Raw genomic sequence first — 18,755 nt, 5'->3', positions numbered from 1 at the left:
TATTCTTTTATTATTGATGCTAAATTCAATCTATTTCTTTTATTAACTAGGCTTAATAAGTACTTAACCATTGTTATGCACAAAAAATTAACAGAAATCACAACCCTCGTTAGTGCAACATTTTACTTTTGCAATAATAAGGATGCATTTATATTTCAGAATTTCAACATATCTAGCACATTAGAATTTTATTATAAGCTATGTATATAGAATGCTTATCCATATTTGAAGGTGACTATTCATATATTAATAATAAATCTAATATCAATTGTGTTCTGTTTCTGCTATAGAAATATTTACATTGGTTAGATACAATGATCAGGAGCATGATCACAAGATCACTGTTCACACACAAGCTCAGGAACACCAGAAATGGATAGCCATTTAGCAATTCAGTTTTCCAAAGACCAAGGCTGAAATTGAAATTGAATAGATTTGGACTGAATTCTGGGGCCGAAGATCAAATTTGTTACATAATTTCCCTCTATCAAACATGATGTCAGGATAGGTATAAAAGAAAAGGGTCAAGGGCTTCAGAAACTCAAGAACTGGGTAACTTGATACTTTTTATATTCATGATTATTGTTATATGTGTCCCAATTATTTCCTATAATCATCTTTATTCTTGAGTTTTCAAGAGATATATGAGACAAATCCCAGTGAAGCATATGAAACAAGGTGATTGTAAAAATTCAATTCAACCTGCTATTGGTACCAAGAATGCCAAGAGAAATGCTGAAGTGAAAACAAATTCACTACATCTGGCTGGAAGGGACATCTTCACTTTAAGATGGCATTCTGGGGGCACCTGAGTGGTTCAGTCAGTTAAGCATCTAACTCTTGATTTGGATTCAAGTCATGATCTCAGGGTCATGAAATCAAACCTACATTGGGCTCTGCACTGAGCAAGGAGTCTGCTTGGGATTCTTTCTCGCATCTCCGTCTGCCTTTTCCACAGCTTGAGTGTGCTCTCTCTCTCTCTCTCAGAAAAAAAAAAAAAAAAAAAAACAACACGATGGCATCCCTATGAGCAGGCAATACAAAATCTCAAACCTACCTAGCTTCTAGGAATAACACTTCCTTTGTTGGTTTCTTCTTTTAAAATATAACCACATCTTGGATGCAGAAGACTTAGAAAGTCTTAAGTGCTTCAGCACTCTCCACATTATAATTCCCAGAATCTACCTGTTATATTAAAGTCTCTTTCCATTTCTATAATAACCTATGTTCTCTAATAAACAGTGGGGACAGAGGAACAGAAGATAAAATCTCCACCACCTGCTTGGAGGCATTTGTCCTCAGAGATCCTCCAACGGTCTTATATTCTTTGTGATTCCTTAGTATTTTCTGATATATAGCTCCAGACAGCTTACCCTTGAAAACTCTATCCCGGATGGATTTTAAAGTGTTAAACTGTGCAGAGCCAAATTGTTTATCCTCCAAATACAGCATGCATACCTTTATGAACCAGTATTAAACATATATATATCACAATAAAAATAGGACCTATGCCTAATCATAAGAGGATATCCTAAAGTGTTTTAAAAAGAGGATGTTGACTATTGTGGCTATCAAAAACAGGTAAGTCATATTCACTATGTGAAGCAAACCTTTCTCCTTTCCTTGGATCCCATGTCTTGTATGAATGCCACCTTATCTGAAACAACATTTACTGCATACCTACCATATGCCAAGAACTATCCTTGATACGCTTAGATTAAAAAGATGACTAAGAGCTGGATACTGCCCGCAAGAGTCTAGAAAAGGGTCTTGCACAGAGCAGGAACTCAGTGAATGTTTCATACATGACCAAATTAATTAATTAAGGAGTTTGCAAGCTCCTTTATAATTTTCTTAATTTGGGAGTCCCAGTGTCATAATTAAATCAACAAAATGAAATGTATATCATAGATCATTTTAAATCATTTGTTTTTACTTATATATATATATATTTTTTTTTTTGCACATTTAAAGATACCCAAGTAACAATCTGCAGTGAAAATTTGCTTTTGGGGCCTATCATAGAAAAAATGTGTGTGCATATGTGTGTGTATGAATGGGTGGGAGGGTTGTCATTGGGTCACCCAAGCATTTAGTACTTACATTCCTTACTTCAGACAAAGGAGACACAAAATGAAAAAAATTAAAGATAAGCAAAAGCTGATGCAGTACCTCTGTAGAAGGATGCTAGTTCAGCTTCAGGTTTGACTAACTTTTATGTATTCCTTGATAGGTGAGATGAAATTGTGATTAATAATAATTTCATCTATCTTATCAAACTAGGAATAATCAGTAAGAAATCCTTAAATGCATCTTTGGGGCCAACACATCCTTCATTACTGACAACAGTTAAAAGTGAAGGTGAGTAATGATCATTTGTAATCATTTTTTCTTTCATATATATCATTCATGTACCATCATAGTCACTCTTTTGAAATGTACAGTTCAGTGATTTTCAGTATATTCACAAGATTGTACAACCATCATCACTACCTAATTCTGGAACATTTTCATCACCCCAAAAAGAAGTCCTGTATCTATTACCAATCACTTCCCATTTCTTCCTTCCCCCACTGCCAGGGACCACTAACCTACCTTCTGTCCCTTTGCCTATTTTAGAAATTTCACATAAAAAAAATCACATAAGTGGAATCATATTGTACATGATCTTTTGTGTCTTCTTTACATCAGAATGTTCTCAGGTTCATCCATGCTATAGCATTTATCTATAGTTCATTCTTCCTTATAAGTGAAAAGTTTTTCATGGTATGGATATACCACTTCTATTTATTAGTTGATGGACATTTCAGTGGGTTCTACTTTTGGCTGTTATAAATAATGCTGCTATCAACATTGTTATATAAGTTTTTCTGTGGCCACATCTTTTCATTTATCTTGTGGTGTGTATTTTAAAATGGAATTGTTGGGTCACATGGCAACCCTATGTTTAACTTTTTGATTAACTGATTTCCCAAGCAGCTGCACTATATTAAAGTCCCACCAGAAATGTAGGCGGACACTAATTGTCCATTTTCTAATCCATACTGTTGCTGTCTATCTTTTTCACCATAGCCATTCAAGTGGGTATGAAGAGGTATCTCACTGTGGTTTTGATTTACATTTCCCTAATGACTAATGATGTCAAATATTTTTCATGTACTTGTTGACCATTTGTATATCTTCTTTAGAAAACTGTTTATTTAATTCTAGCCCATTTTTAAAAAAAAATTGGGTTGTCTTTTATTGTTGAGTTGTAAGCATTTTTTAAATATACTTTGGAGACTAGAGCCTTATTGGATGGATAATTTGGAAATATTTTCTCCCACTCTGTAGGTTGTCTTTCCATTTTCTTGACAGTATCTTTTGAAGCACTATAATCTCTAGTTTTGATGAAGGAAAATTTATTTATATTTTTTCTGTCATGTAGAGAAGGTAAAACTTGACCCATTTTAGGTTTTCAGCTGGGACACTTAACAAGATAAAAAAGTTTATTAACATTGGCAGTGCACAAAACGTGAGAAACTTGAAACAAAGAGTAACTCGAAGCAATGGTTTAAAATTTTGGCTTATATAAAGCATCTTGAACAAAAAAACAATAAATTTGTAGAGAAATGACTAGACAAAAGAAAGTAGTTTAGGCTTCCAAAGGTGGCTAACTAATGGAAGATAAAAATCTGGAATGAAACTAGTGGAGTAAGATTTGTTTGCAGATTCCTCTAGTGCCTTCTCTGGGCCGATAAGAGTCTGTCTCCAGTAAAAGGAGAATTTATATCCTGCCCTTAAGCAGAAAAACTTTTGCTGCATTGGCTACATCTTACTTGGCAGCAATTCAAAATCATTTTCATGTCAAAGAGACATATTTCAGGGTGATGTATTCAGGTTTCCTTCAGTCAGTGGGATCAAATCTAAGAAACCGTTGCTCAACTCAACGTCACAAAGATTTATGCCAATTATCTCTTCTAAGAATTTTATGGTTTTAGATTTTCTATTTAAGTCTTTAATTTTGGTATATGGTGTGACTTAGATGTCCAGTTTCATTTTTTTGTATATAATTAACCAGTTGTCCTAATACCTTTTGTTGAAAGGACTATTCTTTCCCTATTTGAATTGTCTTGGAACCCTTCATGAAAATCAGCTGGTCATAAACGTATGAGGCTTTTTTTTCCTAGATTCGAATCTATTCCATTTATCTCTATTATCTATTTTTATGCCAAAATCATACACTCTGGATTATCATTTGTATTAAGTATTAAGTATTATTTCTTCTCTTTCAAGATTGTTTTCACCATTTTGGTTCACTTGAGTTTTCATATGAAATTTAGGATCAACTTGTCAATTTCTCAAAATGGCAGTTGGGATTGTGATTGTACTTGCAGATCAAGTTGGGAAGTATTGCCATCTTAATTATCTTAAGTCTTCCAATCCATGAATACAGGACAACTTTCTGTTATTTTAGGTCTTCTTTAACTTCTTTTTTTAACATTTGTAGTTTTCAATGTAGAAGACTTGCATTTATTCTGTCCAGTGTATTCCTAACATTTCATTCATTTCTATGCTATTGTAAATGAAATAATTTTCTTAATTTTGTTTTCGGATTGTTCATTAGTACTATAGAAATGGAATTTATTTTCATTTATTGCTGTTGTATCTTGCCACCTTGTTGAATCTATTTATTTGTTCTAATCTGTGCATGTGTGTTCCTTTGGATTTTCTGTATACAAGATTTATCTGCAAATATCTGCAAAGTAAAAATAGTTTTACTTTTTCAATCTAGATGTTTTTTATTTTTAAATTTTTAGATGCTCTTTAAAATTTTTTTACCAATTTGCTCTGGCTAGAACCTCCAGTACAACATTGAATAGAAATGTTAAGAGGAGGATGCCTAGGTGTCTCACTGGTTGAGCGTCTGCCTTCAGGTCAGGGCATGTTTCTGGAGTCCTGGGATTGAATCTCACATCAGGCTCCCTGCATAGAGCCTGCTTCTCCCTCTGCCTATGTCTCTGCCTCTCTCTGTGTCTCTCATGAATAAAGAAGTAAAATCTTTAAAAAAAGAAAGGTTAAGAGGAAACAGCCTTGTTTTGTTCTTAATTATAGGGCAATGCTTTCAGTCTCTCACCATTAAGTATGATGCTATTGTGTTAAGCATGATGTTTTCATATATGCCTTTTATCAGGTTGAGGAAGTCTTCAGAAGAAGACTTACTAGCTTGTTGAGTGCTTTATCATTCAAAGGTATTAGATTTTGCCATATGCTTTTTCTCAGCATAAAGATTGTTGTGAGATTTTTATCCCATAATGTATTAATATGGATTTCTATATGCTGAACCAACCTTGATTTTCTGAGATAAATCACACTTTGTTATGGTGTATTATGCTCTTTATATGTTACTGGATTTGATCTATATTATTTTGTTAAGAATTTTTGTGTCTATATTCACAAGGGATACAGGTTTGTGATATTGTTACCTCATTTTGGTATCCGGTAATACTAGCCTCCTGGGATGAATTAGGATGTGTTCCTTCCTCTGCCAATTTTTGGAAGAGTTTGTGAAGAATTCATGGTAATTATTCTTTAAATATGTGGTAGATTTTACTAGTGAAGCCATCTGGTCTTGGGTTTTCCTTTGTGAATTTTTGTTGTTGTTGTTGTTGTTGTTGTTACTAAGCCAATCTCTTTGTTCATTACAGGTCTATTCAGATTTTTCTATTTCTTCTTGACTCAGTTTTGGTGGTGACTGGTGATTTCCTGGGCATTTTCCCATTTCACTTAGATTATATAATCTAATATAAGTGAAATCTTAGATCATTCATTGTATTGCCTTATAACCCTTCTTATTTCTATAAGGATGTTAGAAAGATGTTCACTTTCATTCATGATTTAGCAATTTGAGTCCTCTCTCTTTTTTCTTTGTCAGTCTAAGAGTTTGTCAGTTTTGTCAATCTTCTTAAAGAACCAACTTTTTATTTTATTAATTTCTCTGAGAAGCTTGTCAGAATTGTGTTTTAAAAAAGAATAAATATGGGGGCCCCTGGGTGGCTCATTTGGTTAAGTGTTTGCCTTGGGCTCAAGTCATGATCCCAGGATTCTGGGATGGAACCCTTCATCAGACTCCCTGCTCAGCGGGGAGCCTGCTTCTCCCTTTCCTTCTGCTGGTGCTCCCTTTCTCTCTCTCTCTCTCTCTCTCTCCCCTCTCTCTCTCTTGAGCATGTGCACGCTCACTCTCCCTCTCTCAAATAAATAAAAATTAAAAAAAATAAACAAAAAATTTAAAAATTAAAAAGATTAAATATATCCAGATGAAAGGCCATGTTCTTGTGTATAGTGTCCGTTCATTATTAACACCTGAATTTCACAATAACAGTAGATCTTCTGATTTCCGCCTACTCTGACATTCTTTGTCTTACTTTTAGAGTTGATAGGCAAGGTTACCATTTTAGGATCCTCATTGTTAAGTAAAACAATTATTATCTAAATGTTTTAATTGACAGATACATTTCCATATAAAATTTTATGAGGAAGTCAAAATGCCAATATATCAAACAAATTGCATTTGAACTACTTGTTTGAAGCAATGTGGTGGTGATATGTATATGTAGGCAGGGTCGACTTCTACTGCTTCTCTCTCTTACTGCTAACGGTAGTCTGTGAGGCTTCTACACTGAGCCCTTAAGGCTTCAGTAGTACAGTTTAAAATTACTGAAATAAGGTATTTTTATGTTATTTAAATGCCATTCACAATAAAATTTAAGAAGTAATGTGCATTCTACAACCAGAAAACAAACAAAACAACTATTTTATACCCACCATCTGACATGAGTGTAACCCTATTTATAATTGTTACGAACCACAGTTTTCAAAGGGGCAGCTCAAATGTCCCCATAAGCACTGTTGTCAATTATTCACTGATGTGTAAGAACATGTGGATAAATAGGGTGAGTAGATCTGAGAAAATGAAGGAGACAACCCTATTAATATTTGGTTTGGCTCCAAGAAACACTGTTAAACTAGAAAAAAAATCTATTAAACTAGATTTTTTTAGAAGTGGAAAGTCAATATTTACTTATTAATGAAGTCTCTAAGGAAGAACAAAGGCTTAAAAAGAAACATAAATTACTAGATCCTTCTGAGGTCACCAAACTACTGTAAACCACTTGATTTCTTGGGTATATAAGCAAAGAGCCACTGTCAATATAGGTAACACTTTGTACCTGGCCTGGCATCAGTCCCAAATTCCCATATGATCTTCGCTTTATAAACTGAGTTAGAAAATGGATAGATCCTGAAGACACCTAAATACTCTTTCTCACTTTATACCTAGGTTCTAGGTGGTCTAGCAAGAGGGAGGATATTGGTAAATGCACAATTTCAAGGGGCTCTTCATATATACCTTAACCCATCTAAATAATAAGGAAGAGGAAATACAGAATTCACACAGAAATAAAACTCCTTCCTCTTCTTGTCTCTCACTGAGAGCTCTAGTCCTACTTTACCTACACTGACCTCCACCATCACCATTTTTTCTTCAGATTCTTTGGAACTCCATTGTAGCCTGGTTCCATTATCTGAGTGAAGTACTGGAGGAGCTGCAGTCCTGAGCTCTCCTTGTTCAGGTGTTTGGCCTACACCCCCTTATATATATTTTTTCTTGGGCTTAGCATTTGAATGCTAAGATCAGAAAATCTGAAAAAAATCTTAAGAGGCATTTTTCTGGCCTTTGCAGCTGCTTTGATGCATCTCCATAGGACCACTGGTGTAAGTATTTAGGCTCCTCCCAATCTTTCCATGAATGACTCTTTAGTATTACCCCCAGAAGTCACTTAAATGAATCAGGACATTACTTTAATTAAGTTTATCCTAGACTACCTATGTTACCATGGATACGGAATTTCTATGGAGCAGTAAGTAGTCCATAAAATGATCCCTGGAAATGAAGGTCCTTGGGCAATTGCTTTAGAAAAGACTACCCTCTTGGGGTGTCACAATGCATAATAACATTTCTTTTAATTTTAGTAATCCTATCACAAAGACATCCATTTGGCCTTTTTACAATCTGTGTAGTTCCAGTTAATTTGACTACAAAATGTCTTTTCTTAAACATAAAACCAAATTAACATACCACAGTATTAGTATTCTTAGCATATGTTTTAGTAAATGGTAACTTTGTCAAAAAGTCACTTATCCCATATTCTATTTCTGAAGACAAAGGGACCACACAAGCAGCTTTTGCTATGTGCTTTAGATAAAACAATACTGTAATTCAAACTATATAGTTCCAAAGGAAATAAGCTGCTTAATCCCACGCCTTGCAGAATTTTAACTCCACAAACCCTCTCTTTCAAGTCAATTGCCAATTTGTTACAAACACATCTTAAATTCCTAATATAGATAATATATTTATTGCCTCCTCCCAAAACTTTATTTAAAAAATTTAATCATTTTGAAATATACAAAATGAATTTCACATCAATAATTTCAAGGCAATTATAAAACAGCCCCTATCCCTCATTCTACTCTGTTCTAGCCAATGGTTTTCACTTCAGGGTATGGTTTCAGGGAAGGTATTTTCTTTGCTCTTATACTCTGGTATTGATGTGACTTTTCAAGCATCTTGTGTGAAGCTTTTCTTATTCCAAGTCGAATATGGTTTTAAAATTCCTATATTTTATCTTTCATTCACTCTACCTATACCAAAGTTCTAAGACTTAAAAGGGCATGAATTTCACAAATCCTAAAAGTGGAGTCAATATTATTTGATGTCACAATTTCAATTAGTATTTCTCAAGCAAAATAATGTTTGTCATATTCCAATACATATATTACTTAGGCTTACAGTAAGCCTGTAGACCAAAGCAGATACATAGTGTTATCAGGGGGAAAATGGCCAGACAGAAAAACTGAAGGAGAGCAAACAATATAAATTTAAACAACAGATTTAAGATTGGTTTCATTTTTTTCTGAGATGTCAATCACTTCCTGGCAGACATCCAGAATCTACTAAGTACAAACCAAAAGTGCAATTGGGAAAATTTTTCAAACAAGGTGTTAATACGAGACTATGATTTTCATCTCTTAATAAATGTAGGTCACCCATTTTCTTGTCTCTTGAGTCTAGGATTTGAAACATTTCAGTGTACTAGTAAAATTTCAAAATTTATGGCTGTTGCAGCATTTGTCTCCACATCTTTCCTTCTATTTATTTTTTTAGGTCCAGTAGGTATATTTAAAAATACTTTAGTTATCTTTAAAGCATGCAAGATTCCTTCCATTGCCTACAGGACACTGTATAATTAACAACTTGTCCCGAGTTGAGTGTGGGATCTCATTCTCATTCTACCCTCTTCTATGAAGTATAATCCACATCAATAATAGATAATTCTCGAAGCAAACTCTTTGGCATTGTATCCCCAGCTATTCCACTATTCTGCTCTCTTCTTTGTATTTTTCTAATCTTCCAGCTTCCCACATCTTTCTTAACTATATATCCTCTTTTCCATGTCCAAGACTGTTGAATCTGCCTTATGCTAGGAATTTCTTTAGGCCACCAGGATTGCTTTTTCATGGTTTTCTATTTTAACTCAGCAGAAGAATTCTTCACCAAAAATTTCTAAAGAGGAAATCCTGTTCCAGGGTTTTCCAAGAATATGTTTTTGGAGTTACTATAAGAAGCCAAATCTCTATCCCCACATGTCCCTTCATCCTCAAGTGTTGAGTTTCTGCCTTTTGGGTGATCTTTTGTACTTCCATGCTATCGTGAACATCAATATCTATGCTAATAAGATATTTCTTCATTTTCTCAAAGATTTCTCTCTCAATTTGTTACTTCAAGTTCTTTTCTTTGTTGTTAATTTTCCTTCCCCCTCCAAAAAAAATGAACTAAATGCAATTAAAAGTTTATCCTATGGAATTCCTATTATCCCTCTCCTGCTATCTATTCTATCTACCTGAAGATTCTTTCCCAGACAGCATGGGAACCTTGGTACCATCTTCAAGTACTACCACTTCCTTACCACATCCCCTTTCTAGGGTAGCTGAGTAGTTAACTTTTGCATCAGAAAGGCTGGATCCAGATCCTGCTTCTCTCTTACTACAAGTTATGTGACAATAAGGAAATTAACTTTTCTGAGTCTTATACATAAAATTATGATCACAATTATTATTTAATTAATAAGATTACTGTTCTGGTCAAATGAGATAAACTATAGCAGACATGTAGAAGAGTCTACTATGCTTCTGTTTTCTTAACGTGATTAACCAGACACCAAAAGGTAAATGCTAGAATGTCGGCTTTCTAAAACTTGATCAGAAGATTTTCAGTAACTAATATTCAAGTTGTAACTGGATGTTAATATTAATACTAATAAGACTTCTTTTTATTGATTACACCCCTGATGGCTGCTTATTTTTTTTACATAATTAGGAACCACAACCAGTGATGTCATGAAGACTGATTTCACTGGCACAGATGTAACAGTGACAAAGATTCCGCTTTTAAGTGCTACCTTAACATTACAAAGTCCCCAACACAAGAGTAAGTATAAAAATTTATGCTGAAATGTTAAACTTGTGTGGTGGATTGCATTAAACTCAGAATGTTTTCCAGCCCATGACTACCAAAGAACAGTGCCACACCTGTCTTCTCTAATCTCTACCAAATGGGACAACCATCTGGCAACTTGGTTTTGTACCGTGGAATTTTATCCCTCCATAGCCACAAATGGGTGGATGCCAAGAAAAAGTGATTCAAGGCCAACAGTAATCTATGATATTACCTGACACAAAAAATGAGCTTGACAACAAATTAGAAAATTTTATGAAGTGGGGAAAATTCTTAGAAAGAAACAAATTGTTAAAACTGACTCATGAAGATAGGTAATCTGAACAAATAAAAAAACAATTAAAGATATTGCATTGAAAGTCTTATATGGTCCCATAAAGAAAATTTCAAGGAAAATGGCTTCAATTCTGAATTCTACATATTTTCAAAAGAAATGATATCAATTCTTCCCAATCCCTTTCAGGAAGAGGAGGAAGGAATATTACACAAGTCATTATTTGAGGCCAGCATTATCCTGGCACCAAAGCTAGAAAAGAAAAAAAAGAAAAAGCAAGTAAAGAAAACTACAGACCAATACCCTTTATGATTAATCAGGCAACTATCCTTACCAAACTAACTCTGGTAACATATAAAAAGGGATAGAAAACATAAATAAGTGAAGTTTTCCAGGAATGTATGACTGCTTTAATACAAGAAAATCAAGGACAGCAATGCACTCTATTAGTAGAATCAGTAGGTGCAGAAAGAACATTTGACAAAATTTAACCCTCACTTTTATTTAGAGATTTCAATAAACTAGAAATAAAATGTGACTTGCTCAAACTGAAAAGGAAATCTATGAAAAATGTATGTCAAACACCATACTTAATAGTTAAATATTTCATGCTTCGCTCTTAAGATCTTGAACACAGCAAAGATGGCCATTCTCACCACTTCTATTCAAAATTATAACCAAAGGTTCTATGTAGTACAATAAGGTGATGATAGGTACATAAGTAGGTAGGTGAATAGATAGATCCATTACTGCAAATTGGAAAGGAAGAAACAGAAATTTTTCTTAACAAACTACATCATTATGTGGAAAAAATCCACAATAAAAAACTAGAATAGAGTATTTCCTATCACAAGCTATAAAATAAACAAAAATAAATCATATTGTTGTGTTAACAATGACAATCCAAAACTAAAATTAGGGAAATAGTGACATTTATAAAACCATTAGAAAGAATAAAATATTTAGGAATATATTAACAGTGGAAGTACAAGATTTGCATACTGAACTACAAAATATTTTTGTGAGCATTAAATATCTAAATAAATGGAGAGATGCTACATATTCATGGATTGAAAGACTCAATATTTTAAGATGGCAGTTCTCCCCAAGTTGATAAATAATTGATTAATATATTAAATTCAATCCCTATCAGAATCACAGAATCATAGCAAATCATTAGAAATTGGTAAGCTGATCCAAAATAATTTATGGAAATGAAAAAGACCTAGAATAGCCAAAACAGTTTTGTCAAGGGAGAACAAAGTTGGAGGGCTTATACAAGCCAAATTCAAAACTTACTCTAAAGCTATAGTAATTAAGACAGGTGGTTTTGAAATAATATTCATAGTAACACTATTCGTAATAGTCACACTGGAAACAATCCAAATGCCCATTAACTGGTGAGATGGATAATCCATTGGATTTTCTATTTGAAATGGATTTGAAATATTCTAAAACATAGGATATCCATACAATGGACTACTATTCAGCAATTTAAAGGAACAAATTACTGATACAGGTTATAACCTATGAACCCCAAACAATTATGTTCAGTGAAAGAAGTCTGACAAAACATCACATATTGTATGATTCCGTTTATATGAAATGTCCAGAATGGACATTCTTATAGGGACAGAAACCACATAATCTGTTGTCTACAGCTGGAGGTGGAACTGGGGATTGACTGCAGAAGGTCCCACAGGATTTTTTTGTGTTGAAAATGTTCTAAAACTGGCTTGTAGTGATGGTTGCACAACTCCATAAATTTACTGAAAATTATTGACTTGTATACTTAAAATGAGTGCATTTTGTTGTGAGTTTCTTTACAAAGCTTGGTTTAAAAACAAAAGGAAAGAACATGTTAAGCTAGGCCAAACAAATTTCCTTTCTGTGCAATCTGAATGAGAAAACCTAAAGAAAAGGGTGATTAGCTGTGAAACCCAAAGCTCAAGTTTCCAGTAGAGTGAGTCTGAGTGAGTCTGAGCCATGGTGATTCCTGGGCATACCTATGGCATGAGCAAGCAGATGTTATGAGGAAGTAAAATTGCTGGGAAGAATGGAAAGATGAGGAGACCCCCTGAGCAAGACGAAGTTATTGGTGAAAGACAGAGCAGTAGGACCGAGAACTCTGAGCTCAGACAACTTTCTAGCTCCAACCACATCTATCATCAATACAAGCACTTCCCAGTTCCTGGCCTCCGTGATATGAAGTAATCTGTACTTTAAATTAAAATATCCTGGCTTGAAAACCTAGTCAGTCATCTGCCGTAATGGCTTATCACATACCATCCATTATAAACATGTGTTCATAGTCCTTATAAGAAACAGCTATAGATGACTTACAGTCTCCAAGGCTCTTTTTGGGAGATCTCTAAGATAGAAGGAGATGGCAGGTGGGAACTGCAGACGTGCCAGTCCCACTCTTGTCTAGAGACACTATGGGACATCCATTTTCCTATTTTATTGTGATTCTCTTTAGCAGAACATAAAGAAGTTTACATAGAAAGAACCTAATTTCATACCATAACTGAAACTATTGATTTTATTTAATGGGAGCATCACCACAGAGAAGAATTTAAAGAGCAGGGTCTTTTCTTCTTCATATGTAAGACATTTCCTTGTGGCAGTGTTTTAGCTTCTGGTAAGTTAAAGTTAGTTTTTAGTCCAAATATATCTGAAAGGCACCTTTAGCAGACCAAAATCCTATCCATTTCATACTATGATTGTCCCAAATATAAACAAGAATAAAAGAAAATTTCCATCTTCAAAATGTATAGCAGTTGAAGGTTAAACTCAAATAATTTGTATTCTACCCTAATACCCACTCATTAAGTGACTGATTAGGAATGTCATTCAGGGACCATGGTTTATTAAATTAGCACTTATACAGAAGTGTGTGGTCAGCCCCATGAGTCGGTTAAGATTCTCAGTTTTACTTTGATTTAGGCAGTAAAATGCCTACTGCGTCTCTGCTAGATGACTATTATATTTATTTAGCTTCTACATGCAGCATTGAAGTGCATGTACTTTCTTCTAAGTAATTCTTCTTAAATATACCCACAAAGCCATTTCTTGAAAACTAAGTCACCCTGGAAAGCAAGATATTGAAATAAGGGTGTTTATAGGAACCCTTTGCACTTGCCATTTGATTAAGCAGTTCTATACTAGTCCTTTAGATATTTGGTTTTAAACCCATTTTGGGGGGTAGCCATTCTTCCCCACAGCTCTCTGGTTCCTCAAGGTAAATCCTACTTAGTACGGAATCCACTTGATATAATGAGTTTGCACAGATTTCTATTTGTGTCTAATGAAACCAGGAGCAAGCCCAGATTCCTGGTTAGCAGAGTAATGTTCCCTTTCCATCTCTACCCATCACACACATAAACGTTCATAATTAGAAAAGCCAAGGCAGAGAGATGGAAGGAGAACAAGGCAATCTACTGGTAGGGGAAGGTTGAACAGTGGAAGCTTCATCTCCCCCTTAAATACATGGCAATGGGCCCTTTGATAGTAACTATCAAATACAAGCAGTGTGAGTATGCCGTCTCAAGTGCAGATTTGACTTAAAGAAGAGAAGAGTGGGACACCTGGGTGGCTTAGTGGTTGAGTGCCTGCCTTCAGCTCAGGTCCTAATCCCGGGATTCTGGGATGGAATCCTGCATCAGACTCCCCATGGGGAACCTGATTCTCTCGCTGCCTATGTCTCTGCTTCTCTGTGATTCTCATGAATAAATAAAAAATTTTTAAAAATTAAACAAATAATGTAGAGAAGAGTTAGTGAGGTTTATTGCTTTACTCCCTAGAAAGGAAGGATGTAGGGGTGCTTGGGAGCTCAGTTGTTTAAGCATCTGCCTCTTGGCTCAGGTCATTATCTCTGGGTCTTGGATCAAATACTGAGCACCAGGTTGGGCTCCTTGCTCAGCAGGGAACCTGCTTCTCCCTCTGCCCCTCCTCCTGTTCGTGTGTCTTTTTCTTTAAATATTTATTTATTTATTTGAGAGAGAGAGAGAGTGAGTGGGAGGATTAGAAGGAGAAGGAATGAGAGAATGTCAAGTAGACTACGAGCTGAGTGTAGAGCCCCACTCGGGATCAATTGCAGGACCCTGAGATCATGACCTGAGCCAAAACCAAGAGCCAGCTGCCTAACAGACTGACCACTGAGGCATGCCTCATTTCCTGTTCTCTTAAATTTCTGTGTATTTCTCCTATTTAACTATTTCATTCTGCCTTAGAGAAGACATGTTCCTAGAATCTTAGAATTTTAAAGATAGAAATTGTCACTAATTTAGTGCTCTGACTTTACAGTTAAATACATGAGGGCCCATTGAATTCATTAATAAATTAGTTTATTCACTGCAAGTCTTTTGGAGGGCATCTGTGTGCCTGGCATGCCTCTTAGCTTCTGGGGATGGCCAACAATCCCTCATATTCCTTGGCTTGTTGATGCACCCCCTTTAATCTCTATCTTCACCTGGACTTTGTCTCTCCTCTTCTCTCCATGGGTTCTCTTCTTATATGGGTATCTGGAGTTATCAAAATCTTTAGCTTAGTTACAATTGCAAGGACCTGTTCCAATAAGGTCATATTCACAGGTTCCTGGTGCACATGTTTTTAGGGACAGGGGCTCACCATTTAACCTGCTCCAGACCAGATCTTGAACTACCTTTGCCACACCCAGATTCTGTCATCCATGCATTTGTCCTTGTCTATGTCCAAGATTACCTCTTTGAGCACTGAGAGGTGATTCAAAGGAAATGTCAATCACAGGAGTCTCTGCTCTCCAACACAGCTAAACTATAGAGGGATCGCATGTAAAACTGTTGTACAAGTACAAAACATCCCCTCTTCCTGAGTCCCATTTCTGCTAAGGGCTTGAAAATGTGTGGCATCGTCTCTCACTTCTTTTTTTCATTCCCATCACTGGCACATCTCGTTGGTTTCTGAGGAGGCAAGAGACAAGGAAGAGAAAAATGGAGAGGAGAAAGCAAAATAGTGCTTTTCTTGCTGACAATTTAGTGATTCAGGTATCTGTAACCAAATGTCAAAGCAGGCACGGTGCACACTGTAAGAGATTGGCCAGAAAGGGTGAACTATCGCTTTCTCTCTCTTGTGAATTCTCACTTGGCTGAGGAAAGAATGTGGAATAAGATGAGAGGTAGAAGGCAAATTGAGATGGGCAATATGCCAATGCATTACTGAGCAAGGAGTTGGTAGAAACACCTCTAAGAGTTTTGCCAAGAAAGATTTTTTGCTACCTCAGCATATACAATATTACTGACTTAAAATCTGAAGGGAAAATCTGGCTTTTGTCAAGTAGAAATGAATAATATCTATAAGTCATCAGTAAGTTATTAAGTAAGAGTTAATAACATTTATCTTTAGTAACTAGTCAAATAGGTATCCTTCTTGTATAATTTATACTAGATCAATATGGAATTTATTTTTACACAAAAAGCATAGATAATTGTGCAATAACCAAACAGACATTTTACGTATACTAGGGACTGAACATGAGAATGGCCAATGCCTAAACCCTGCTTTTTAAGGCATAAACCCTTCATAGAATATAAATTAGGCACCTTGGGATGCCTGGGTGGCTTAGTGGTTGAGCGTCTGCCTTCGGCTCTGGATGGGATCCTGGGATTCTGGGATCGAGTCCCACATCAAGCTCCCTACAAGGACCCTGCTTCTCCCTCTGCCTATCTCTGTCTTCTCTCTGTCTCTCCTGAATAAATAAATAAAATCTTTAAAAAAAATTAGGCATCTCAATCATGCCAAGAGGAAGTTAGCTTATTGATTCTGAAGCGTGATTCTGAAACGAGATGGCTTGGTTCAAATAGTAGCACAATCATTTATTTGTACTGTGGCCTTTGGCAAGCTATTAAACTTTTCTGTGCCTCAGTTTCCTCATCTGTAAAATAGCCATAAGATTACAACCTTATGGGATTCTTGTGAAGAGTAAAAGATAAAATATACAGAGCTTAAAGCAGTGTCTGGGAAGTAAACACAACAAATGTTAGCTATCATTTTATTAATAACAATCTTTTTTAAGATTTTATTTATTTATTCATGAGGTGGACACAGAGAGAAAGGCAGAGATATAGGCAGAGGAAGAAGCAGGGTCCCTGTGGGGAACCTGATGCAGGACTCGATCCCGGATCACACCCTGAGCTGAAGGCAGATACTCAACCACTGCCACCCAGGTGTCCCTTAATAACAATTCTTATACAAGCAGGCAAAGTTAATATTTATCACATCAGTTTCACAAACAAGGAAACAGGTTCAGAAAGACTAAATGACTTGGCTAGGGTTAAATTGAAAGGATGAAATTAAAGCACTGTTTTTCTACCACACTTGTTCTCATTACAACTATTTTACATAAAGTATCTAAAGGTAGTAGAAAACAACTTGCTTTTAATTGGGTGTATCATCTGCTTGACAAGTAAGTGTTCAATAATTATAACACAAATTGGCTGACTGGCTGGCTCCCCGAACATAAGCCTGTGATTCTAAGAAAGGTGATTCTCTCACTGTCACCCACCAGGCCAGATTTATTCTTGACTGTGGTTTTTCTCATCCTGCCCTCCTTGTTTGCATGATTCTATTCCTTCTTCCCCCCTTCTTTCCTTCAACTGTTTCTTCTTCTTCTTCTTTTTTTTTTTTTTCAACTGTTTCTTCTGATTCTACAAATCCATCAAGGGCCTCTACAAGACTTTACCTCAATGTTTCCCACAACTTAATGAGTGTCATGAGATATGTGAATCATTGGCACTATTATTTATTTAGTGCTTTCTTTAAATTGATGCACTTTTTCTTCTTAAATTTACTTGAAAAGAAAACTATCATAAATGAAAAAACTGTTTCACTAGCTGTCAGCAGGAACAGTAAAGTCACCAATATAAACAAAATATAATTAAATTATAGCTTGATTTTGTTGCTTGCCAAAGGCTTTTAGTTTGAGACGTGTTCGTTCTTGTTTAAAAAAAAATAAATCAAGATAAGCACAATAGATATTAATGACACATTTGCATTAAATTGTAATTTTGAAGGCTCCTCATTGAAATAAATAAACTGGAAGAAGGCTAAGTAGCAAATAACTTTCTCATTGAATGTTTCAATTTTATTTAATGTCACTTTCCAGTACTGCCATATGGAACCTCTCATGCAATGCTATGCATTTCATCCTTTGGAAAACAGTAATTTATCAGGTCACTCAGCTTCATTATTTCTTTTGCGAGTTGCACCATGTCACTTATTTGGGAACTTAGCCAGAACATTTCTTAAATGATATTTAAGTTGTTTGTATCATTTATCTTGGGCGGATACAAAAGGAATTCTCAGGATAACACAATCTTAGTCGCACATAAGTCATGGTTTAGCCAAACCAGAAATACAAATTGACCCTTGACCTACATGAGAGGTGTTGACTCCCATGAGCAGTAGAAAGGTGCTGACTCCCTGAGCAGTAGAAAGTCCATGTAGAACTTTTGACCTCCCCAAAAGTTAATTACTAAGAGCCTTCTGTTGACCTTACAAGCAACATAAACCATTGATTAACATGTTTTGTGTGTCATATACTATAACCTCATAATGAAGAAATCTAGAGAAAATAAAATGTTATTAAGGAAAGCATAAGAATGAGAAAATACATTTAAAATACTATACTGTATAGAAAAAATTTGTGTATAAGAGGGTCCACACATTTCAAATCTGTGTTGTTCAGGGGTCAACTGTTTTATAACAGACTTGGCCAATGCCATATATATAAGTGAATGATAAGAAAAACTTGAATTGGTTATAGTAAATTATTTTTAGGCAAATCAATAAATAATTATATATGGAATATATATATGGGAATGGCTGTATATATTCTTTCTCTTTTCCTGTTAATAATATGTTCTACACATAACCATATACAGTTATATA

General features: G+C 35.2%; 1 protein-coding gene across 3 annotated transcripts in view; it reads left to right on the top strand.

Moving 5' to 3' along the window:
• The window catches only part of EMCN (endomucin), a 119,868-nt gene that overhangs the window by 39,924 nt on the left and 61,189 nt on the right, over positions 1-18,755 (top strand). For all 3 annotated transcript variants that reach the window (XM_025423275.3, XM_049104981.1, XM_025423270.3), the window contains exons 3-4: positions 2,284-2,361; positions 10,418-10,528. In XM_025423275.3, coding sequence (XP_025279060.1) covers positions 2,284-2,361; positions 10,418-10,528 — 189 coding nt within the window. The remainder of the gene's footprint in view (positions 1-2,283; positions 2,362-10,417; positions 10,529-18,755) is intronic.

This window comes from Canis lupus, chromosome 32 (genome assembly GCF_003254725.2).
Source record: "Canis lupus dingo isolate Sandy chromosome 32, ASM325472v2, whole genome shotgun sequence".
NCBI classification, from domain to species: Eukaryota; Metazoa; Chordata; class Mammalia; order Carnivora; family Canidae; genus Canis; species Canis lupus.
This window is presented reverse-complemented; position numbering and strand designations above follow the sequence as displayed.